Here is a 25,967-nt window from a genome sequence, read left to right on the forward strand (position 1 = left end):
TCCATCCATCCATCCATCCATCCATCCATCCATCCACCAATCCATCCATCCATCCATCCATCCATCCACCCATCCATCCATCCACCCATCCATCCATCCACCCATCCATCTATCTGTCCATCCACCCATCCATCCATCCACCCATCCTTCTTACATCCCTTCCTTCCTTCCATCTATCCATCTCTTCATCCATCCATCCATCCACCTTTTTATCCATCCATCTACCCAACTAACATTTATTTATATATACCCCTTCTCTGCTCCGTCTGTGGCCCTGAGTTGGTAAAGCAAATTGACTCTCTGCAGTCACTGAACTACTGTTAAACTTGGGCTTAGACTTGGTTCTCCTTATACAAGGGATCTGGCTTGTCATTTGGTGGCCCAGTGCCTCAAGGCTCCTGTTAGTGTTTTGGAACTAATGATGGGATCTCTTGCCAGAGGATATGACTGCATCCTATTCACCTGCCAAGAGTAGCGGTGGGCTGAGAGTTGCTGGATGTTTCAGGTGAAAAACACGGCTTGGCTTCAACTTTTGGCTTCTTCAAGGTTAATTCCATGCTATATAGACACCCAGTTTAACATGGTCACAGTGATGTTCCCAACAGGCAACCTTGCTCTGTGCAGGGCCCTGTGCCAAGCACGTCATCTCGTAGAATTGTCACGACATCCTTCTTAGGTAGGTGCTATTGATTTCCCCATTGTCCAGGTAGGGAAACTAAGGCACAAAGAAAGGAGATCACTTTCCTGAGGTCACTATCAGGACCTGAGCCCCGGTCTCACTGATCCCGAAGCTTGCCGAGTTTAACTCCAAAATCAGATTGCCTCGGTGTAGATGCCTACGCTGTGAATCTCCCCCATTTGGAGACTTGTGGAATGAAATGCCTTGTTTCCTTCTCGGGCAGGGAGAGCCAGCTAACGTGTGCTGCTGTAACAGGAAGTACTTTCCTGGGCCTTGCTTCAGACCCCCAGGGAGATAATAAGTGGGGCTGCCAGCCCAACGCAGTGAGGGAGAGACTCTGCGGGCGCACTTAGATTCCTTAAAGCTGATGAGCAGCAGACCTCCTGGAGAGGGTGACTTTTAGGCTGCCTGTGTGTGGGAGGCCTCCAGCCTTTAATTAAGGCACCTTCCTGGGCTCTCCACCTACAAACAGAGAAAATTTGCAAGGAGGGTTCACTTTGGCCACAAGATGGCGCCCAACTCTGGGCCCGACCTGAATGGGACCTTGGTGGGGGGTGGAGGAAGGGGAAGGATGGGGGTGGGGGGAGGGCAGAGTGGTTTGTTCTGGATGCTGTGCCAAATCACACCCTCTTAAACTGCTCCTTGGGAAGGGGAGAAATTTTCCAAACCAACCCCAGAGGTTCATTCCATTCAGCTGGTGCCGAGCCAGGGTCTGAGAGATCCAGCAACGAAAACGACAGGGTCCCTGCCTTCAAGGAATTAGAAGGCAGCATGATCAGTGCCAGTCATAATCCAGATTGGTCATTTCATAAGCTTTTAATGAGCACCTACTGTGTGCCAGGTTCTGTGCTAGTTGCCAAGGACAGAGAAACAAACACTACAGAGTCATTGCCCTCAAAGACCCACAGTTCACTTGGGAGACAGACACTAAAAGAACAAATTTGGGAAAATAGGCAAGTACAGCCACAGGGATACATACAGAATATCGTAGAAGAATGGAAGAGGAACACCCGACCCAGGCAAGAAGGGAAGGGGAGTATCAGGGAAGGCTTCCTGGAGGAGAGGACACCAGAGCGGAGTCAGAGAAGACAGATGGGGATTAGCCAGGCAGGGACGGGGAGGGTATTCTGGGCAGTGCGGACAGCACCAGCCAAGGGTCACAGGGGAGAAACAGCACCCAGCTGGTGACTGGAGCTCAGTGAAGTCTGGATAGGACAGCATCAGGGCCAGGTCAACATGGGAGGTGGACATTGGTACCAGCTGAACGACATGGGGGCCACCCCCTCTCAGTTCGTGTGCAGTGACGGACACATTGCCCTCTCGTCTGCTTCTGTCTCCCTTTCAGAGCCAAGAAGAAAAGCAAGCCCTTGAACCTCAAGATTCACAGCAGCGTGGGCAGCTGCGAGAACATTCCGTCTCAGCAGCGCTCGCCGCTCCTGTCGGAGCGCTCTCTCCGCTCTTTCTTTGTGGGACATGCACCTTTCCTGCCCTCCACCCCTCCTGTCCACACCGAGGCCAACTTCTCTGCAAGTAAGTCACCCGCCCGCCCCGCCGGGGCTGCTGAACCCTCTTGTCTGCCAGGTGTATGCTCCCCGTTCTGAGAAGATGCTCGTAAGATGCTTGGAACGCGAGGCTCATCTCCCTCCCACCTGCACCGTTCACGCCCCTTGGGATGGTTTGAAGGGAAGGGGCGTAATTAGCACTTGGGGGGTTGACTGGCTGTTGTCATTGGTCCCCCTGTTCCTACTCTTTCTGTCTGCAGGTGTGGAGGGATAACAGAGGGAAGCAAGCATGCAGGGCATTAAAGGAGACATCAGCTTTTTCTCTCTGCTTCTCTGCTGCCCGGTCACAGGATTTCTCTTGGGTCACTGTGGATAAGGCATCTATGATTGAATTTTGTAATTTTTTTTTTCCTCCCGCTCGGGTCGACACGTATAACCTTTCATCTCAAAGACGTATTAGGGTTCAAACTAGGCTGAGCACGGCCTGGGGTGTTTTACACTCTGCTCCCACGAATTTCTGCCGGAGACAAAATGGTTATTACTCGGAGTGGAAATGGAACTTTCTGGTGATCAAGGGTGGAGGTTTCAGAAGGCGTTTAATCTTCTCTGCCCAGAGGCCCGTTTTGCTGAACAGGCACAGATGTAGTCAGAGGGGAGCCCCTGAAAAAAGCCCAGCCAGTCCTCCAGCCAAGACATCAACTTTTATTGGCCGGGAGCTGAGGAGGAGGAGAGGGCTGCCAGAGTGCGAGGGAAATAAGCCCCCAGCCCCCAGCACAACCACAGGGTGATCGTGTTGCCGGTCTGATAAATGAGCAGCAGTGTTTACTGAGCGCCTGTGCGTCCTTATCACCCACGTGCCTGACCTCATTTAGTTCTTGCAACAAGCCATTGTGCAGACGAGTTATTCCCATTGTAAAGATGAGGAAACTGAGGCTCAGGGGCCTCAAAGAACTTGGCAAAAGCCACACAGCTATTGAGTAGTGGAGCCAGGGTTTGAACCTGGTTCCTTCTCGCTCCAGAGCGGATACGCTTCACCATCACACACGATTTGATCCGGGATCCCCCAAATATTCAGCGGGGGGCCTTTCTCTAAATGTGGGGTTCGATCCTTTACCTTTGCCAGAAGGGTTTTCGGACTTTTTTTAGGGGGGCTATGGACCCTGTGAGAATTTCACGCAAATCTGTTGTTTCTCTCCCTGGAAAATGGCACACGTAACCCCCAACACGGTGTCTTGAGGTCAAGACTGCTAACACAGTCAACGTAGCACCGCTAGATGGTGGGCCTGGGCAGAACGGTGAGCTCAGTTTACCGTCTGCACATGTGCATCATGCGTCCGCCACAGGAATCCACTGAGGGTCCAGAGCCAGAAGAGGCCCGTGTGGACGTCAGTTAGAAGTTCCAGAACCTGGCTTATTTCAGTGCCCAGGGGGAGCAGGCCCTGCATCAGGCAAACTAAAATAGCAGTCATGACACATATCAACGCCAGAAGGCCAATTTGTTAATTTGTCGAGATAAATCACGGTCAGAGAGACCATAAATGCTCCATGGGGGTGAGCCTGTGTGCAGTCAGAGGGTGGCTTGGGAGCTCAGACGAGGAAAAGGGGGTGATGACGTATCAAATGTGTCCTAGCAACAGGGTGAGAGGCCCTGGAGGGAGGCGCCTGGGTGCCAGTCCCAGCTCTGTTTCCTTTTGAGCAGCGTGCCTGACCTCGAGCAGGGCAGAGCCTTTCTGAGCCTCAGTGTCTCCGTCTGTAAAATGGGAATAATAATAGATTCACTAGATCAGCTGCTGCATGTCAGGTCATCTGCACGGTGCCTGGCACACAGTAAGTGCTTAATAAGTGCTAGCTATCATCATGATGTTTGTTAGCTCCTTTTTCCAGGCAGTGTTGACATCCTCTGGCTTGATGGTTAATCCTAGGGCTGTGGGTAAATGCCTTTCAGTTCTCCCCCCACTTCCCTATGGCCCTAAGAGTGCTTGGAATTTACCTTGGCATGACGCCGGGTGGTTGCATCTGTCTCCGGGCATCGCCATCCCACGAGTGATGTTAGCATGGCCATCTCTGGGGGTTTGACCACAACTCTGCACTTGAGTTCTTTCCAGAATAGAAACATCTTCAACGTGCTTAAATAACCACAGACTTGCACATTTAGATCCCTCCTCTCCTGCTGGAAAGTTTTGTGAGGATTCCCCATGACTCCCAACTTTTCATGCCTGCCCTGGTCTCCACGTGAGAAGAGAGACTTCTCTCCTCTGTGGGCATGAGCAAAGTCCCTAATTAAAATCAGCCCTTATCACCGAGACCCTAGAAGCACAGTTGCCTGTTTGGACAGTCCTGGTCCTTGTATGCGAGAGGTCACCCTCTGATCTTCCATAAAGGAAGAAAGTAGCATCTGAATCTCAGCAGGAGAAGGAGTATGTAACTCAAATATTAGCTGGAATCCCATGGACCAGTCCCATTTCCACTGATGCTAACACGTGACAGAGACAGAGGCAGCCCGGTGGAACAGGCTCCAGGTTAGGAAACACAGTCTCCAGGATGCCACCGAGTGCTCGTGCGACCTCTGTCCCTCCCTGGTTAAGGCTCACCACACACTTTGAGGCAGGCATTATAATTCCCATTCTGTAGATAAGGAAACAGAGGCTCAGAAGGGTGAATGGTCTTGCCCATGTCATAGGTTTTGAATCCAGATCCAACCTAAGCCTGTATCCCTGCACTTTGGTAAAGCAAATTCCTCTCTCTGTCTGGGTCTCAGATTCCCCAGTTGTACAACAAAACACTCTGTAAGGGTCCATTCCAGAGCTTAGAAACTCTGTGTTTCTAAGGCTTACCCAGCGAGCTTTTCCTGGGCAAATCTTTGGGCATGCCATGACGGCAGGAGCCCCAGCTTGCAGAGGAACCTTTCTCTAAGGCTGACTCTGGACAAAACACAAGTTATTAAGCCCTACTGCTCAACGTTGGAAGATGGTGACTCAGGAGTGAGTCTACTTCCCGAAGGAGTAGAGAGCAGTGGACTTACCTGTCCGTCCTTGCTGCATTTATTCGGCATTTCATTTGGGCATGCCGTGCTGCCCAGATGGTGTCTGATCGGATGCCCTCCACCCATGGACCAGTTTTGGTCCAACAAGCTGGGTGCTGCTGGCTCCTTGTAGGGTATCTCTGATTCGGGCCGAACTGGGTCAGGCTGCCGCTCTCATCCCCAGTAAAGCATCTTCTTCAGAATGAAAAAATACCGGCTAGATGGGAAGGAGTAATTACTCATCATCGTTCATTACCGGCTGGTGGAAGTGACTTGGGGAGTATAGCCACTAAGTGGTTGCTGACATATTGTTGGGCAAATCACCGAACCCCCAGTGTCTGTTTCAACCTGGCAAGGATGTAGTGAGGACAAAATGAGGAATGAGTGTAGATTTCCCAGCGCAGTCGGGGTCGGGGAGTGCTTAGAGCACTGGGTCTCCACAAAGGGTAGCTTTGGCAGCTATCGGGGCTCGTTAGATGATGGCATAACTTGTAACAATGATGGAAATGGTGATAATAATAGCAATTGGCATTTGTGGTGTGTTGACAGTGGTACAGGCAGCTTCAATTCAGGCAAAGCAGTTTACTTGTACTATTTCGCCTAAGCCTCACAGTGCTCCATCAGGTAGTTTTTCTTCTTCTCCCCATTTTGCAGATGAAGAAACTGAGGCTGAGAGCATTTGAGTAGCTGGCCCAAGATCACAAGGGCAAGCAGGAAGTGGAGTTTGCACCCATTCTGAATGCCTCGTTCTGTAATGCAGAGGAAATGCGGTTGTGACGCTCTTCACCAAGACCTGTTTGCTCATCAGATAGAGACCTTAACTCGTTCCAGTTCCCTCTCTGGCACCCCCGCCTCCTGGGGGGATTGTGGTGTTGGGGGTCAGCCTTGCTCCAAGGAGCGTCATGTTTGTGAGCATGCTGTGCTCACTCAGAGAGCAGCACCCACGCTGGCTAACAAACCACTGCCCTGCCAGACTCTGGTGTTGATACTCAGGGGATCCATTGTCCCAGGTGGTAGCCGTCCCTGTGGGGGCCAGGCAGCTGCAGAAGGCGGCCAGGGCATCTCCGGTAGAAGATGAGGAATAACAGGCAACTTTGACCACCTGCATTTTTCTGGGTGTTTCTTTATTAGCTGTCTGTGGGGGTCTAGCCCTTGAGGGCAGCAGTTACCAAAGGGAACAAGTGACTGATGGTTCCCACACTTCCCCTTCTTGGTCCTAATGGCACCAGCTGGAGTTTTACACCAGGCCCCCGTCTTATAAAGTACTGCCCCGCGCGAGGTGCCTTGAAAGACGGCGTGGCCCTCACCTTGCCCTGTCTCGCCGCCCTGTCTCTCCTCCTCTTTTCGCCAAACATCTCCTGCGCTTTTTCTTAGACACAAGGCGGCAGATAGTTGACCCTCCGTTGAGGGCCTGGCCTCATGTGCCTCGAGGCTGAGTCAGAAGCCTGATTTGTTGAGGGAGGCAGCAGGTAGCACTACAGACCGATGAAGCTGAACTGCGTGCTCCCAAGAAACCAGCCTCTGGAAGGGTTGCAAAGAGACTCGGGACGGGGGTGATTATATCATGGGGTTTAATGAGGCTTGAGGCCAAGGTTCATTACCCCCCGGAAGAGGACTAGGGGGAGCTGCGTGTCTTGACACAACTTTGCAGCCTGAACTACGTTCTTGTCTCAGAATCAGGAGAGATTTTTGAGGCGTTTGTGCCTGACCTGACTCTGTGGTGGCGGTCTGAAAGGGGGACCCCCCGTAGGTCACATTGGGGCACCCCAAAGGATGTGTCTCCCCCACACGGAGCAGGTCAAAGTGCTGTTCCTTATCCCTTCTTCCCCCCTCCCCAGCAGGTACAGGAAGCACCTGTATTGCCTGACATCTTTGCTGTATTTTAGAAACTCAAATACCAGCGGGTCCCTGACACGTACTGACCACCTGCTACTTGCCAGGCAGGTCTTGGTCTGGGTACTTTATAGGCACGAAGCTGTGTATTCCTGGAAACAAAGAAAATGATCCAAAAAGGCTCATGATGGAAAACACTAGTCCCCTGTACCATCCCTCTGTCTATCCTGCCTTTTAAAAACTCCTGTGTTTTGACGGTCACTTTCACTGTTTAAACTAGTGTCCCAGGGCTTCTCAAAGTGTGTCCAAGGCCAGCAGCGTGTGTATCACACGTGAGCTTATTAGAAATGCACATTCTTACTTTCCCCCTTCAGACCTACTGTATCGGAAGCTCTGGGGAGGGGCGCCTGGGTGGCTCATCAGTTGCATCCGACTCTTGGTTTCAGCTCAGGTTGTGGGATCAAGCCCTGCGTTGGGCTCGGCGCTGAGCGGGGAGCCGACATGGGATTCTGTCTCTGCCCCTCTCCCCCCTCAATAATAAAGAAATAAACATTAAAAAAAGAAGCAGCAGCCGCCCTGAGGGAGGTTCAGCAATCTGAATTTTCACCAAACCTCCAGGGGATTCCGCACACTAACATTTGAGAATTGCTTGGTTATATGACAGTCTTTAAAAAAAAACAAACAACTTTTAATTTTGAAATAATTTCAAACTTACAGAAAAGTTACAGAACACTGCAAAGGACTCCTGTACCCCCTTTACTCAGATTCGTCCATTTGTATTTTTATTTACTTACTTTTTTAATGTTTATTTTTGAAAGAGAGAGACAAAGAGAGACAGAGCACGAGTGGGGGAGGGGCAGAGAGGGGGGGTAGACACAGAATCCGAGGCAGGTTCCAGGCCCTGAGCCGTCAGCACAGAGCCGACGCGGGGCTCGAACCCATGAACCATGAGATCATGACCTGAGCTGAAGTCAGACGCATAACTGACTGAGCCTCCCAGGTGCCCCCAGATTCATTCATTTTTTTTTTCAACTTTTTTTTTTTTTTTTTTTTTTTTTTTTGGGGCAGGGAGAGACAGAGCATGAACGGGGGGGGGGCAGAGAGAGAGGGAGACACAGAATCGGAAGCAGGCTCCAGGCTCCGAGCCGTCAGCCCAGAGCCTGACGCGGGGCTCGAACTCACGGACTGCGAGATCGTGACCTGGCTGAAGTCGGACGCTTAACCGACTGCGCCACCCAGGCGCCCCTCATTCATTTTTAACATCTCCGTGCATTCACTTCCTCTCTTTCATTCTTGTGAGCCATTTGGGAGTGGGTTGCATAACCACACACAGGTACCGGATTCAGTAAACTTGACATTGACTCGAGACTTTCATCTACCCATATTCCTGTTTCAACAATTGTCTCAATAGTATATTTCATAGCAGTTTATTTTTCTGGTGCGGATGCGATCCAGGATTACATATTGCATTAAGTTCTTGTGTCAGGCTTGAATAGTTCATCAGCCTTTCTTCCTTGTTTGCGACTTTGACGCCTTTGAAGAATGGGGGCCGGCTTCTCCACAGAACGCTTCTCAATTGGGGCTTGTCTGTGTGTGTTTCTTCGTGTTAGACCCAGGCTGTGTGGTTTGGGCACAACTGTTACTTACATGCTGGTGTGTCTTTTTCAGTGCATCCGAGCTGCCAGGTGTTTGAATTTTTCTGAAGAAGTCAGCAACTGTGACTTTTATGAGAAATCTCCCAGTTGTAAAATGCTAGCATCCAATGAAAAATCTCTTAACACTGTGTGAGGTGGTATTAAATAATCCCACCGGGTTGTGGGTTGTATTTGGTCTTAGAGCTCCCAGTTTGTAACTTCTGTTCTGAAATCGTAGAGGTCAAAAGGAACCTGGGTGGCTCAGTCTGTTAAACTTCTCACTCTTGGTTTCAGCTCAGGTCATGACCTCGTGGTTCATGGGATCAGAACCCCTACATCAGGCTCCGTGCTGTCCAGCGAGGAGCCTGATTAGAATTCTCTCTTCCTGCCCTTTCTCTGCCCCTTCCCCTCTCATTCTCTCTCTCAAAATAAATAAATAAACTTAAAAAAATTTAAAAACATAAATAAAAGCGTAGAGGTCAGAACTGATAGGGAGCTCAGAAATCACAGAATCCAAGCCCTTGTTTTAAAGATGGAGAAACTGAGGCCAGAAAGTAGAAGGAACTTGCCTAGGGTTTCAGAGCTGGGATTTGAACTTGGATCTCCTGATGCCCAGCTGATAGCTCTCTCTATTATGCCAGGATGGTTGCAAAGTCAGCCCTTCTGCTGCTACTGACTGTGCTCTAGAGGAAGGAAACTGCCTTCCTTGAAAAGGTGACACCTTCTGTGTGCAAGGAGGGCTGGTGGTGTGTGTGTGTGTGTGATGCATGTAGTTATGAATGTCGTAGAGGAGGCACCTTCTGGGTTTTTATCATCAACCCTTTCTTCTCTGTAATTTTGCAGTCCTTGCCTGAGCACAAACAGTTTGGGCTCAGCATGCAATAGACAACCTTAGACCTTTTGTTATGATTGCTCCCACCAGGAATCATAGCAGCAAAAATTGGTCGGTAAGTGGTTGGCATTAGCAGCCAGGGGGTCATTTATAGCTATTGCAGTGAGTCCTGATCCCTGGGCAGGTACACACTGTTGGCGTGGGCAGTCCCGTTCCCTGTCACGAGGACCTGTGTCTGACTGTACCTTTGTCCCAGTAACATCCTCCCCCCCCGCAACCCGCCGCCATCCCTGGTGAGTACCTCAACTGATTTCATAGCAACAAGACCAGAAGTAACAAGCAGAGTTGCCCTCGAACGATGCAGGATACACCAGGCATTTCATATTCCTTCCTCGTACCTCTGTATCCCCATTCTGCAGATGAAGAAACTGATGTTCCAGGAGGAGAAATCCATGCATGGCTGCAAGTTACACAGCACATCAGAGCTAAGACTAGAACCTTCAGACTCCATCCAGGTTGCATGTGCACTCTGCACACGATTTGGCCAGACTTCATTTCCATTAGGTAGTAGGGACATGGTGGGTTGTTTTCATCAAAGTTGTTTCTTTCCCTGATAAAGCTAATTCGTCCCTAGTGACCCCATCTTGCACATCTCCTCAGTTGAGCAAGCCTGTATTTTATCTAGGTGTGATCCTTGGCCCTTCCTCTCCACGATGCCCCATTTCCAAGTCTTATTGAGTTGATCTTCTAAATCATCATATGATTTAGTCTATAGCATGTAGAGCCATAGACTTTCTTCCAACAGAATGGGTGTGGCTGTGTTCCAATAAAACTTTACAAAAACTGTCAAGGGGGCAGATTTGACTCATAGGTTGTAGACTGTGAGTTCTGTTCTTCCGGGTTTTTTTTTTCCGTATCCTCCTCCATCACCAACACCCTGGTCCAAACTATTCAGTAGTCTCCACATGGATCTTTCCATATTCATTTCAGTCCCATATCCAGTCCACCAGAGTGATCTTCCGCAAATGAGAATCTGGCTCCCAAACCAGGGTTAAGATTCTACCACGACCTTAAGTGAACTGTGTTCTCTCCTGCTTTGAACCCGTGGGCTCCTGGACACCCTGCCATTGTCGTCACTTTATCTGAACTTCTACTTCCTTGGGAAAGCATTTCCTACCTCCCCAAGTGGGTGTCAGTTGCATCTCGTCTCATCTCTTGCGCTTTCCTTCTGAAGCACTTCCCGCAGTCCACAGCCGTCTGTTTATTTCTGAGTATTTGCTTAATGCCCTGTTCCCCCATTATCAGTTCCACAAGGGCTGTGACCGCATTTCTCTTGCTCATCACTGTTTCCACTGTGCCTTGCATGGAGCTGGCACACATCAATATTTTCAAAAGGACAGTAACATTTTTGAGCATTCACTTTGCAGCCAGCACTGTGAGCCTTCAGCTACTCAGAATCTAGAGGACAAAGGAGAAAGGATTTTGCTTGTTGTCTTCCAGAGCTGCAGAGCCGGCTGAATTTGGCATCATCGAGGCAGGAACTGAAGTTGCTGGACTTTGATGCAGTCTTTGGGATGTCATGGGTGGTCTGCTACCTTAACTGGCCAAAGAAACAGGCACTCAAACAAAACTCTCAAAAACAATTTTGTTGATTAGAAACAAGCAGGTCTTTGTCACTGCCTGGTGGTGGTAGGACTAACATAGAACTTGACACAAGTGACAAACAATCCAAGTTGAGTTGTTGTTTTTAGTATGAAGGTCATTTATTAGCACATGTAACTGAAAGGTCCAGGGGCTACTAAGGTAGGCTTCAGGTATGGCTGGATCAGGGGGCTCAGTTCATGTCAAGCCTCAGTCTCTCTGTATGTCTTGACTTTGTTCTTCTCCAGGATGGCTACGCTTTTAGGCTCCATGTGGCAGTAAGATGATCCCAGAAGTCCCTTCCCTGCTCTGGTCCAGAATGGAAGAGTGAGAATGTTTAGGTCTGAGATTCACTGATTCAACCAGCATGACCGTATGCTCACCTCTAAACCAATCAGTGGGGTCAAACATGTGGGATGCTAATTTATTGGCTTAATCCTAGACTGTGAGCTTTACCTTTGGGCTTAGAAATGGAGGGGTGTGCCTAAGAATGGAGAATGAATGCCAGGGAAGCTGATAACCAGTGTCCTAAAGTAACAGTGAGTAACGGGGGTCTCTGTCCTCAGGGGCTTTGAGGAGTATCCCCCTGGCCAGATTAGTTCATGAGCCAAATTAGTGGGGACACATCTCCACATGGTACAGAAAACGCTTGCGGTTCGCCAAACATCTCCCTTGGACTGCATTTCTCTATGATCCCTGGCAAGCAGTTGCTTTGCTATCCCTCCGACATTCCTTGGGAGTCTCTAGGCAGCACACAGCCTGGCAGAGGAGGTTAACCCCTGGTACCAGGTAGAGGCTCAGTGCCATTCCCAAGGCAAATAGCATCCCACCAGTGGCCACGCGCCAAGGTGAGAATTGGATAAGCTTGGGTTTGAAATCTTGTCTCTGCCATTTTATTACTTAACATCTGTAGCCTCAGTTTTCCCATCTTTAAGATGGGCATAATGTGGCAGTCATCACGATGGTGACCACCATTGTTGTGGCCGTCAATACTGCTGTATGATGTATGGTGTTTGGGTTTGGGTCAGTTTTGATCCTCATTGGTTTCTGCTGGACATCACCACACCTGCCCCCATATCTGAATGGAGTAATCTGTACCGAGTGAGTTCCTGATATGCAAAGTGTCTTAGTCCACTGGGGCTGCCATAACAGAATTCCACAGACTGGGTGGCTGTGTAAACAACAGACATTTATTTCTCTTAGTTCTGGAGGCTGGGAAGTCCAAGATCAAGGTGCCTCTATGGCCATCTGGTGAGGACCCTCTCCTGGTTCTTGCTGTACCTTGCATGGTGGAAGAGGGCAAGCAAGCTCTCTGGGTCCCCTTTTGTGTGTGCACAATTCCTTCATGAAGGTCTGTCCTCGTGACCCAAGTAGTACCTCCCAAAGACCCCACCTCCTAAGACCACCACACTGGGGGTTAGGATTTCAACATATGAATTTTGGAGGGACACAAACACGCAGACCATAGCACTGAGTATCATGAAAGCGTCAAGGAAATGTCTGCTACAGCCCCTGACCTCGGGGAATTTGTAGTGTGGTTGGCTAGGAGCCACATAAGACACAGCCGGAAGCTCTGGGCCAGGAGTTGGGAGATCTGGCTTCTTCCCTGAGGGTTGCTACCCCTGGTAATGTGCCCCTTGTCAGATTTTGCTCACCAGTTCGGAGCCCTGGTTTCTTTATCTGGCAAATGGGCATGTCAGTGATATGTGCTCATCTCACAGGAATGTTGATTGTTGGGAGGTCAGTGACCACCGTCGGAAAACTAGGAATTGTTCGGATGGACAAAATGTCATAATCCCTGCCCAGTACAAAGCAATACAGACAGGCAGCTGTTACGCATTTGTAACACTATTTAATCTGATTGTCCGGGCTTCTGTTCTGATTGGTTGGGTGCATGTTCTGATTGGCTGAGCCTGTCTCCTGATTGGCCGGGCCTGTGTTCTGATTGGTTGGACGAGTGCTCTGATTGGCCAGTGCCCATCCCATAACGATTGTTAAATAGTCTCAGACCGCCCCCCCCACCCCTCCAAACAGAAGTGCCTCCTTCACTAAGCATAAGAAAATCTTCAAGCCTCAGTTTCCTGATATGTAAAGCGAGTAGAACCATATTGTCCTCGCAAGGTTGTTGTGAAGGCTGTAGGAGATGAAGTGCTGTTGCACTGAGGTCACCTTCCTCCATAAAGGCAGTGACTTGTCCATCTTGTTCACTGCTGTATCCTCAAGGTCTGGCACATCGTAGATGCTGAAAAAGTGTGTTTTGAGTGAATAAATTAAGCCCTGTGCCTCATGCGAGGGGCATGGTTGTTACTCAGTAAATCTCGATTGAGGACATCAGGGATGAAGGATGCACTTGCCGTCGGGCAGTAGAGAGAGGTGAGGACTGTGGAAAAACACAGAGCACCCACCCCTTCTAAAGAAGGCAGCCACCACTCACTTCCAGCCCCTCTATAAGAAGGGGACGGGGGAGCGCCTGGGTGGCTCAGTCGGTTAAGCGTCCGACTTCAGCTCAGGTCACGATCTCGCAGTCCGTGGGTTCGAGTCCCGCGTCGGGCTCTGGGCTGACGGCTCAGAGCCTGGAGCCTGCTTCCGATTCTGTGTCTCCCTCTCTCTCTGCCCCTCCCCCGTTCATGCTCTGTCTCTCTCTGTCTCAAAAATAAATAAAACCTTAAAAAAATTTAAAAAAATAAAATAGACAGAAAATAGGGGCACCTGGGTGGCTCAGTCGGTTGAGTGTCCAACTCCAGCTCAGGTCATGATCTCACAGTTCGTGAGTTCAAGCCCTGCATCAGGCTCTGTGCTGACAGCTGAGAGCCTGGAGCCTGCTTCAGACTCTGTGTCTCCCTCTCTCTCTGCCCCTCCCCCGTTCATGCTCTGTCTCTCTCTGTCTCAAAAATAAATAAACGTTAAAAAAAAAAATTAAAAAAAAAAGAAGGGGACAGGGTGTCACCAGATTATCCACATTTTCCAAGAGAGGCCAGACACGTAGATTTTCGTGGGCAGTTCTACAGTTTTTAGCCTAGTGGCAACAGAGAAAACGCCTTAACAATTCCATCATATGTTAAGCAACATTTATACGGGATGACCATACCTGCCATATGTGGAATGTCCTTTGCTATTTCTTGTGACAGGAACTTTTCAAAGAGGTGGGGTCAGGGGCGCCCGGGTGGCTCAGTCGGTTGAGCGTCCGGCTTTGGCTCAGGTCATGATCTCAGAGTTTGTGAGTTCGAGCCCCACGTCGGGCTCTGTGCTGACAGCTCAGAGCCTGGAGCCTGCTTTGGATTCTGTGTCTCCCTCTCTCTGCCCCTCCCCTGCTCATGCTCTGTCTGTCTCTCTCTCTTTCTCAAAAATAAATAAAAATTAAAAAAAAAAAGAGGTGGGGTCAGCCTTTCTTTCCACCCTCAGGACTGTGCTCCTGGGCTCCCCTCCTGACCTCCTCTGTCACCCACATGCCGCAAATTCTGTCCTCCTCGCCACACCTCTGCTCCTAGGGTGTAGCTTTGGAAACTGATTTTCATGCTGGGCCTTTTGCTTATTTGTTTCTCCTTTCGAACGGGGAGAGTCCTCTTCCTGCAAATAACAGGCTGCTTCTCAGCCCTCAGATAGCCTTGTCCCAGCCCCCCACCGATGGTGGCCGGGATCTGGGCTGATTACCAGCACAGACCCTCGCTCTGATGCCCGGGTCCTGCCAGCTGCTGGGCAAGATCAGAGAACCCGCTTTTCGTCTCAGGCCTCATTCTCCTTGGCTGGGGATAAAAGTGGCAAGCGTCTCACCAGGCCCCATGCTGCTGTGTTCGAGGCCGGTAAAGCAGTCCTTCCCCCTGTTGAAAGTCAGGGCATCGCCGAGCAGGTGCGGGTGGGCACTTGGCACCCGCATCCCCCTCCCCCCCCCCCTCCCGTTCTCTCCCCTGTTTATTCTCCTCTGCCCTCCTCCTCTGTCAGTCTTCATGTGTGTCTGCCCCTCCTCTCTGTCTCTCCTTTTGCCTGTCACCATCCCTTTCTTTCTCTCTTCTCCCTCCTGCCTCCAGTGACCCAACTTTCCCAGCCTCCTGAGCTCAGCCAGTCACTGTGAGTGCCACGTTCCTTGGTAGAGAGAATCTGGACAGGTGAAGGGGGGCTGGAGGGAGGGAGGACCACCCCCCGCCCCACCCAGAAACCAGAGCTGTGGGAGGAAGGCCTAGCCTTTAGTGTTAAGTGCTGAACAGAGGGACTGAGGAGCAGGTGGCCAAAGTGTCCTGTCTGTGGCAGGAGCTGGCATGCTCCTTTGGATGAATGCCCTTGCTGATCCCCTCACGACAGTGCCTCGTTGTAGGCCCTTAGGTGTTCATCGGCACACCCAGCCTTGCTGCCAGCAGTCTTTATTTTCTGTTTCCCTAGGCCTTCCCAGCAGCCTTTGGGCTCCCTGTTCTCTGGGAGCTCCGGGAGCCGCTGGGAGGGGCACCAGTGCCTCAAGGCCCTGACCTTGCCTCCCACGGCGGCTCTCTCTGGGTGGGGGGTGGGGGGGCTAAGCCGTGTCAGGACCTTCTGGGTTTGGAGGCAGTGTGCTGCAGCCTGGCCCTGAGCAGCCAGGCCACCTTGGGCTGCCACCTCCCCTGTTTTCCTGTCTATGAAATGGGCTAATGACGGTGTAAGTCTCCCTGACCTCACAGATCTGCAGTGGGGATCCAACGAGCCGTGGATACGCGTGAGCTGTTCCAGGCCGTAAAACGCTGTGTGAACGTTTAGGCTGGTGCCAGAGGTTGGCTGCTTTTTCTCTAAAGGGCAGCCTTACATAATCGAGTGGTCAGGGCTGTGTTTCAGTAAAGCTTTATTTATAAATACGGGTGGCAGGCCGGGTTTGGCTCAGACTTCAGAGCTAAACAAGGCCTGGTTTCAGGTCCCAGCTCTGCCCCCTACAGGCCGTGGGGCCTTGGGTAGGTGATGTCTCTGAGCCTCGGTTTCTCACCTGCAAAGCTAGGAGAATAGTCAGACTTGCCTCGTGGGGTGATTGCAAGATTAAACGAGAGGACGCGGGTACATTTCTAGCACGATGCCAGGCACGTGGTGAGTAGGGGCTGAATCCCAGCATTTGTCGTTCACACAACGTTACTAACACACGTGTATGTCAGGTGCGTTATACGCGTATACACACACAGATGTATTCATTCAAGGAGATGTGACTGTTTTCAGTGCTGGGTGTGGAATTGCAAGAGCAGAGGTAGGATGGTTTTTGGCGAGGCTTTTCATCCCACCTTATTTAACGCGTCCGCTTCGCCGATGGCCCTCGTGAGAAGGTATTCATCCGAGGGCCTGTTTCTTCTGTCAGGGCCACCATGCCCGCGGCTCAGCTTATCCGCCGTGGGGTGACTGCTCCATCACAGCCCCTTCCAGAAAGTCTGGGATTCTGTTTTTAGGGACAGTGGTTGGAACTATGAAATAGAGGTTTGCTCAAGAAACAGTATAGCCTCTGCACGTGTGTAAACTTAATTCTGAAAGTAGACATACAGTGTGGGGGATCCAGGGGTCTAGAGGGAGGAGGCAGTCTGCCCTTACCCAGTTTCTCTCCCTCTCGGAAATCCCACAGAACCTGGATAGGGGAGTGGGGGGGGCGGTTATTGGCAAAAGAGGGGTGCCTGGCTTAGAGATCTTCAAGATTGCATTTGTCAGGGTTTTTTCTGGTGCAAGTAATAGATACCCATCACATACTGGCTTCAGCAGTAGTGAAGTGGTGAAGTAGGAAGTTGCTAGTTTGTGTACTGAAGAAAAGCAATCTAGATATAAACAAGAGCTTCAGGAATGGCTGGATCCAGGAGCTCAGTATCATCAGGGCATGTTCTTTCTCTGTCTCACAGTCCTGCTTTCTTCCTTGTGGGTTTCGTTCTTAGTTAGGCTCCCCATTCGTGGTGGCCTTTGGTTGTTCCAGGTTTCCATCGTTACAGGCCTGAGTGCATCAGGAAAAGGAGTTTCACCATTAGATCTGATTGGTCTGATGGGGGCACATACATGTGTGTCCTGAACTGATCCCTCTAGTCAGTTGGAGAGAATACACTTGTGTGGCCTGAATCCATGGGGTGGAATCCAGTTAGGTTGCAATTAAAGGGAATGGATCTTCAAGAAACACCAGGGGGATGGAACTCCCAGCGTAGGGATACTGAGCAGGCAAGATCAACGACTGACCCTTAAAAGAACCCGCCGTGGGCAGCGCACCTGTGATTCATGCTGCTGTCTGCTTCTCTTTGCATTGAGTAGCCAGAGGGAAATGTGAATGATTATTTATTCAGAAGCGGAGTGGGAACCTATGTGATGAGTAGTACCCTTTCTGCTTATTTGAGATTTCTATTTTAGAGAGTGTCAGGAATCTCTTTTTGCCCTTTCCCTGTCAGTTTTCAGCTGGCATGAAAGAAGGAACTGCTTCTAGCCTGGTGGTTCCATTAGTTGTGCATTCAGGTCACCTGGGTTGGGGGTGGTAGCTTTTCAAAGTTCTGATTCCCAGGCTGCCCCCCCGCCCCCACCCAGTCCAATGATATCAAACCTGCTGGAGGGTGGGGCCCAGGCATCAGTACTTTTAACTTATTTATTTATTTTTAATCTTTTTTTAAGTTTGTTTTTTTGAGAGAAAGAATGAGCAGGGGAGGAGCAGGGGGGGGGGGGGAGACAGAGAATCCCAAGCGGGCTCCACGCTGTCAGCACAGAGCCCGACACGGGGCTCCAACTCATGGACCATGAGATCACAACCTGAGCTGAAGCCAGGAGTCAGAGGCTTAACCGACTGAGCCACCCAGGCGCCCCACCATCGGTACTTTTTAAAGATCCCTGGGTGATTGGAACGTGCAGCCAGGGTCAAGATCCAGCTGAAGTAGCCAGTGTGTTCAGAGCTATCCTAAATGGGTAAAGCCAGGCTCTTGCGGGATTTTCTGAACACCTACCACCTCCGTGCAGGGGATGCAAACTTTCTTTTTCTCACCTCAAGCCCCAGAAATAAGTAGGAGACGGGCTTTGCGCTGAGATGTGATCCCATGTGATTTACAGATGCTGGGGCCCCGCAGGGGCCATATTTCACCGGCACTTGTTTGTGCTTACTGAAACACTGATGGCTGTCAGATTATCTGGTCCCCTTGCTGCCATCTTCACCCGGTCTGGCATCAGAGCATCTGCTGAAGCCCCAGAAGGCACATTTGCAGAGGTAGAGGAAGCGGGTGGGCGGGCAGGTGTGAGATCCAGACGGAGCTGTGGTTCCTGTGGATGACACACGGATCGGGCTGTGGGGACAGGGCCAATGAGGAGCCTTCAGTAGGTGTCCAGAGGGCCTAGCCTACCTGCCCCTCTCCCCCCAGGGGTCATTCATTCATCGATCAGGTGCTTGTGGAGGACCTACAAAGTCAGGGGCTGTGTGGCAGTGTCAGAATAAAATTGCTGACCCCATACCTAAGGTTAAAAAAAATTTTTTTTAGCATTTATTTATTTTTGAAAGAGACAGAGCATGAGCGGGGGAAGGGCAGAGAGAGAGAGAGGGAGACACAGAATCCCAAGCAGGCTTCTGTGCTGACAGCTCAGAGGCGGACGCGGGGCTCAAAGGGGCTCAAACCCACAAACCCGTGAGATCATGACCTGAGTTAAAGTCAGACGTTTAACAGACTGAGCCACCCAGGCGCCCCTCCCGTTCCTAAGGTTTAGGACTAGAGAAGGCCCTGCCAGTTCTAAGTGCTGGCTCTATGGGTTATGTGCATCAGAATCCCCGTTCCCACCCCATTCTCTGAGGGTGGGGATTTAACAAAAGCTCCCTTGGAATTAGGACCAGAGACCAGCCCCCAGACCAGGCTGGGGACCTGGTGATGTTTTCAACCAGCTGCCAGCCAGGTGAAAATAAAAAACAACAAGTAGTTTTTCCATCACGTATGTTTATGAACTAAAAAGCCCTTTGGTTGGAGATAATATCCTTCATATCTTTTTGGTGTTAAATGTTCTTTTTAAAATGAAATGATGGGTAATTATATAGATGGTGTTTTTTTTTTTTTTTAATGTTTCTTTCCTTGGAAGCAAACATTGCCAACTTTGGGCCCCTATTTATTACATTTCCTGGTCCATTAAATGCAAGTCAGGAACCTTTTCTCGGGATTGGAGTTCTAGAGGTGGATGATTAATGTTATTTAGAAACAGACCCCTTCAAAAGGGATCGGACATAAACCCCCAGTATATGAATCAGCAGATAATGAAAGTAGTGTTGTTATGCCCCTGTGCGCAGCAGGGGGCGTGATGTCCTGTCCCTGTCCCTTCATCCTGTCCCCTGACGGTGGGGGCCCTGAAACACTTCTTTGAAACTCAGTTTGGAAACTGCTACCCTAGGCATTTCTGTAAATGTTATGAATGAATGGGGAACCCGGGGCCCTGAGGAGACAGAATATTTTCCCAAAGTCCTGATTCCTAAGTGGGTTCAATCATTCCGAGGCTGATGTGTCATTGACGAATTAAAGAGACCCATTTCTAACCCCAATATGGATTTAGCACCTGTAGGTGTCAAGGGTTGCAAATCTCCTTGTAACAGCCCTGGGAGGAGGCTGATTTTCTTACTTTGAGAAAGGAGAACGTGGTCCAGGGGAGTTATGTGGCTCTCTCAGGGTCACCAAGAGAGAGGAAGGGCTTGGGGTCACATATGTCTACCTTGAGATCCAGGGCTTCTGCACTCTTTTCATTCTGCTACAGGGCCAGCTCTCAAGTCTCCGAGGGAGCTTTGGAAATACAGGCTCTCCTGCTACCCGAAAGTAAAGTGTTCCTGTGACACCTTTCGGGAGCCAAAAGGGTATAAAGCACAGAAGCAATGACGATCTTGTAAAAGCAAAAAACCTCTTGGGATTTCTTTTGCCTAGAGCTTTCGGGTAGCAGGAAAATCGGTGTCCAGGAACTCCAGCTTTCCTTACGGTGTCTTGAGTTGATGTCTTCAAGAATCATCCCTCCATCTATCCATCCAACCGGAAATATTCTTGAGTGCGTACTCCCTGTGTGGGCTCCAAGGGTATGGGGATGACTAGACATTCAAGATCTCCGTCCTCGTGGAACATCCAGCCTGCTAGGGAGACAGATAGAACTGAGCCAGTTATGGTGGTGGTGAGTGCATGTCTGGGATGCTATGAACATTAAAACGGGAGCAGTGATGGTGGGGGAGCAGGGACACCCAACCCCGCCACTCACACTGAGACTCGAAGGGTTGGCCAGATGACAACAGGGGTGGATGTGCATTTAAGGCAGAAGGAACCCCTGTGCTGAAGGCATTGGACAGGTTTGCGGCACACAAGAGTCTGGATGGAGCAGGGAAGAGAGGGAGAGGTGAGCAGGAGCCAGATCTGGGGATTTAGTTTGGTAGCTGGGGGTTAATCGCAGTGCTGGGGGAAACTTCCAAGCCTCAGGCTCAGGTGCTGTACCTTGCCTGTGCGGTTCCTGCATTTCCCTCCAGTGGCAAGTTCTACCTGACAGGTGCATCTGTTTCCAGTTGGAATGAGTTCCCCCAACAGATAGGTTGAGTTCCTGACTCCTAGCACCATAGGATGTTCCTATTTGGAAACAGGGTTGTTGCAAATGTAATTGGTGAAGTTCATACGAGGTCATACAGGGATGCCTGGGTGGCTCAGTCAGTTAAAGGTCCGACTTTTGTTTTCAGCTCAGGTCATGATCTCACGGTTCGTGAGTTCGAGCCCCATGTTGGGTTCAGAGCTGACAGCGTGCAACCTGCTTGGGATTCTCTCTCTCCCTCTCTCTCTGCCCCTCTCCCCGCCCCTCTCTCTAAAGAAATAAATAAACTTAAAAGAATAAACTTAAAAGAATTTAAAGATGAGATCATAGAGGAGTAATGTGGGCCCCTGATTATGACTAGTGTCCTTATAAGTACAGGGAAAACTGGACATAGAGACAGAAACACACAAGGAGAATGCCCCGTGACCATGCAGGTGAAGATTGGAGGGATGATGCTACAAGCCAAGGAGCGCCGAGGGCTGACCGGCAGCCAGCGCCAGACCCTGGAAGGGGCGAGGGAGGATTCCACGGAGTCTCTGAGGGAGCCGGCACCTGGATACCAGACTCCCGACCTCTGTAACAGCGAGAATGCATTTCTGCCGTTTGGAGCCACCTAGATTGTGTTCTGGCAGCCGTAGGAAACTAACAAGCGTCTACACGGGGTACGTCTTCAGCCCCGAAGTGTGCGGCTGCCATGCTGATGAGTCAGTCTCCCGGTGACTGCGTAATCAGTCTGGGAGTAAACTGGGTGCTTTTGTGAAAATGCCATGAGCTCTTCTCAGCTGTGAAATTGCTCATCAGTCATGCGTTCGAGTGATCGCCTCGCAGATGGCCTCCTAGTGACCATAAAGAGTTAAGTGCTGCTTCCCAAAATGCCCCACTGGCTCCCTGGATGGCTGTTTGCCTTGGAAGAGAATCTCGACAGGTAGCCCATGGGGGCTCTTGGTGGAGGAGAGGGTGGGAGGCCATTAGACACAGCTGTTGTCACCCATCCTCAGACACACGGGTCTGTACTGCCTGCCACACTGTGGTAACAGGCTCTTCAGATTAAACCATTTTCCCAGCCTAAAGAGCTTCACCGGCATCCCCTTTGCTACTGTTGTCACCCTGCTTTCTGATTTAATAGTGAACTAGGCAAGGCACTTCTTGATTCAGAAAGGCCACCAGTCAGTTGGCATTTGACGGGATGAGCGTTGAATGGATTCAAAACCCCCAGTATGAGCCAAGTTCTGCCATCCCTTGTGTAATGTTTGGCTGGACTAGTTAACGTCTCCGAGACTCAGTTTCCCCATCTGGAAATTGAGGATTCTTCTGCCTCCCTCAAAGCACTAAGATAAAGATTAAATTAAAAAATGGATGGCAAGGGGTGGCTCAGTCGGTTAAGCATCCGACTTCGGCTCAGGTCATGATCTCATGGTTTGTGGGTTCGAGCCCCACATTGGGCTCTGCACTGACAGGACAGAGCCTGCTTCAGATCCTCTGTCTCCCTCTCTCTCTGACCCTCCCCTGCTCATGCCCGCGCTCTGTCTCTCAAAAATAAATAAACATTTTTAAAAAATGAGTGGCAAAAGGGCTTCTAAACTAGAGTGCTGTCCCAGTGGGGGAGGCTGACTGAGAAGGTTCCTAGGCCAGGAAAGAAAGAAGTTTGAAGCAGGCTCCAGGCCCACGACTGTCAGCTCAGAGTCTGATGGGGCTTGAACTCACAAACCGTAAGATCATGACCTGAGCAGAAGTCAGATACTTAACTGACTTAGCCACCCAGGCGCCCCTCTGCAAAAATTTTTAAAGAAATATATATCAGAAATAAAAAAATGGTGTATTTGCATATGTATATGTATGTATATGTGCTGTTATGTGCATGTTTATAATCAACAGCACTTTACCAAATAATAAAATTTTAATGCAATATTTAAAAAAATCCAATGGCAACTATGGCCTATGTGGGATGGCTACCTGTTTTTGTTAATAAAGTTTTATGTGGGGTGCCTAGGTGGCTCAGTCGGTTAAGCGTCCAACTTCGGCTCAGGTCACGGTCTCGAGGTCCGTGAGTTTGAGCCCCGCGTCGGGCTCTGTGCTGACAGCTCAGAGCCTGGAGCCTGCTTCGGATTCTGTGTCTCCCTCTCTCTCTCTCTGACCTTCCCCCGTTCATGCTCTGTCTCTCTCTGTCCTATAAACGTTTGATATTTTGTTCATCATGGACTTTTTGCATTGATTTAAAAAACAATTGCATTAAAATATTTTTACCTTGATACCTGAGTGTTTGGCCACTCCCTTAACTACCCCAACCCCAGGCTAGCCCCTCCCCTTAGTCCTGGCCCTGATAAAAATACTCAGAAACTGAACTTCGACTTGAGAAATAGAATATCGCAAGTTTCTGAAAGCCCTTTATGTGCACTCCTGATTGCATTTCTTCCTTTCCCCCCAGAGATGGAGCTGTCCAGTATTTGTTTGACCACGTCTTACTTTTCTTTGTGGGACACCTCCTGTGTCTGTCTGGAAACAATGCACAGTTTAGTTCTGCATGTTTTTGAACTTCATAAAGGTGGGATCATACTGCACGTGGTCTACTTTTTTAAGTGAATATTCTGGTTGTGAGATTCATTCAAGTCTATGGGAATAATTGCAGTTCATTCATTTTTATGCTGTCTCATGCCGTTTTACCAACTCTGCAACGCATAGATCTCCCCACAGATGAGCCTCTCTGCAGTCGGCTTGTGGATATTTGCAATCTTCGGCACCTTACAGTCGCTGTCTGTCTGGCAGGGTCAGGCCATAGCTGTCACTGCTTTTGCCCTTCCAGTGCACACGGATGTGACTTTGGTTATGTCGTCACTTCTGAGCCATGGTGCATTATTGATCTTGCGTGAGTTGAATTTAATTGACGTTTGAAGGGTCTTCAGAAATATCACACTATACCTTGGCCTTGAGACAAAAAAAACCCCTCTTCTATGTGTATCATCTACACAGAAAGTCATGGGCACGGAGCAGCGTGATACATGATCCAGTATGTCTAAATCAGTCTAAAAGAGGTTGGAAAATAACACTAAATTTAAAGATTTAACTGTAAAAAAAGCACCACCTGATAGATTAATTGGCAGCCTCTTTCTTTCTTAGTGGCTCATAAATTGATGACCTTACATTCAGTGGCATCTTAAAAGTCCATGAAATATGGTAATATTCCATTGTGGGAAGAGACCACAACTCACGCATGCATTCCTTCGGCTGATGGACATTTGGATTCTTTCCCAGTTTTTTACCTTGAAGTATTTGCTTTTGGATATTCTCCTGGTGTGCTTGAGCATCTAGGACAGTTCCCCAAACTTCTCTGGAGGTATCGTTTATTTGTGGAGGGTTTATTAAAAAACCCTGACTAGTGGGTCTCATCCTGAGTCATCTGAATCTCTCTGGGGAGAAGTCTGGGACTTAGTCCTCGGTGCAAGTGCCCTCCTTCATGTTTATCAGGAAAGTGTTGGAAAGTCTGATCAAGGCGATATTCCTGGGAGAACATCTGCTAGGTCAGAGTCTGTGTGTCTTCCCTAGACGAGATCAGAGTTTCTCAACTTCAGCATGGTTGGCATTTGGGGCTGATTAATTCTTTGTGGTGGGGACCGTCGTGTGCAATGGAGGATGTGTAGCAGCATCCGTGGCCTCTACCCCTGAGATGCCAGCGGCCTCTCTCCCTCAACCCCAGAGAAGTCGGAGTATCTCCAGACATGGCCACATGGTCCCCTGCGGGACAGTATCAGCCCTGGCTGAGAACCACTGGACTAGATGATGTATAATCAGTTGTCAAAATGGTGGCATCAATTTATATGTTCACCAGCAGTACGTAGGTGTCCCAGTTGCTCTATATTTTTGCCAGCTTTCCTATGGCCAGAGCTGTTTGACTATTTTGCCCGTCTGGTGAGAAGAAAATGGTGTCTTAGCTCAGGTTCGGTTAGTATTTCCCCGATGGTTGATGAGGTTATAGATTTTGTCCCAAGTATATTGGTGTCTTGGGTTTCATCCTCTGTGAAATGTCCATGTCTTGGCTCTTTTTTTTTTTTCCTGTTGAGTTGTCTTTCTTTTTTCTTATTGATATGTAGGAACTCAAAAACATTCTGGATTCTAAATCTTTGTTATGTGTGTGGCAAATCTTCTTGTGATGTGTGGCAAATCTTCTCCTTATTGTCTCTTTTGATGAATAGAAGTTTTTAGCATTCATGTAGTCACATATATCATTTCTTCCCTTTATGGTTTTGCTTTAAAAAAATCGTATTTAATCAATTCTTTCTGCCCTGAGGTCATAAACATATTGTCCTAGATATTCCTCTAAAAGTTGTGAAGTCTTGCCTTTCCCATTTAAGTCCTTAATCCACCTGGAATTGATTTTGGTATTCGGTGTAAGGTAGGGCATTATTTTTTTTTTTTTTTCCCTCTAAACGGATAGCCAGTTTCCCAACACCATTTATCAAACAACCTTCCGTTGCCTGCACTGATCTGCCGCGCCAGCTGGTCACTGATCAGGTCGTCTGAGTTCATCAGGACCGTTCTTCTGCTTTTTACTCTGTTCCACTGGTTGTCATTCATTTATGTCCTTTGCTTTTCCTTTTTCATAGGTATCTGGGTCGTTTTTTAAATTTTGCATTAATTTTCTTTTAAAAATCGTTTTCTCTTGGCACGCCTGAGCGGCTCAGTCGGTTAAGCGTCCGACTCTTGATTCTGGCTCAGGCCATGATCTTATGGGTTGTGAGTTTGAGCCCCACGTTGGGCTCCTTGCTGACAGTGTGGAGCCTTCTTGGGATTCTCTGTTTCCCTCTCTCTCTCTGCCCTCCCACCCCCCAAAATAAATAAATAAACATTAAAAAAAACTTTAAAAATACTTCTCTTTTAAATCCGCTGTGGTATCCCAGAACAGAAAAAGGACGTTGGTGAAAAACACTAGTGAAATCCAGATAAAGTCTGATGTTGGCTTAATGGTAACGTACCAACACTGGGTTCTTGGCTTTGACAGATGCACTGTGTATATGGAAGATGCCCCAGGTTCAGGCACTGGGTGCAAGGTAGATGGGAACTCTCTGGGCTCTGTTGTGTGGCTTTTCCATCAATCGAAAAATATTCCCAAGTAAAACCTTGATGTAAAAAGATTTCTCTCGTTTCTTTAAAAAAAAAAAAACTTTTTTGCCTTTTCTGTAATTAACACCTTCTCTTAAATCCTTAAAATTCATCACTTACTTTTACATTGTTAATTTATCATCCCTGGGGTTTAAATCATTTACATTTTATTTCTTTGGCCCATCTTTTACATTTTTGCATCTGCTTGGCAATTTGTAAATAATCTCCTTTCTTTTATCTCACTGTTCAA

General features: G+C 49.1%; 1 protein-coding gene across 1 annotated transcript in view; it reads left to right on the top strand.

Annotated features, from left to right (window-relative positions):
• The window catches only part of KSR2 (kinase suppressor of ras 2), a 325,968-nt gene that overhangs the window by 152,839 nt on the left and 147,162 nt on the right, over positions 1-25,967 (top strand). Inside the window, exon 3 of the mRNA XM_049619270.1 lies at positions 2,025-2,209. Within this exon, the coding sequence (XP_049475227.1) occupies positions 2,025-2,209 (185 nt within the window). The remainder of the gene's footprint in view (positions 1-2,024; positions 2,210-25,967) is intronic.

The sequence above is a fragment of the Panthera uncia genome (genome assembly GCF_023721935.1).
Source record: "Panthera uncia isolate 11264 chromosome D3 unlocalized genomic scaffold, Puncia_PCG_1.0 HiC_scaffold_8, whole genome shotgun sequence".
NCBI lineage: Eukaryota > Metazoa > Chordata > Mammalia > Carnivora > Felidae > Panthera > Panthera uncia.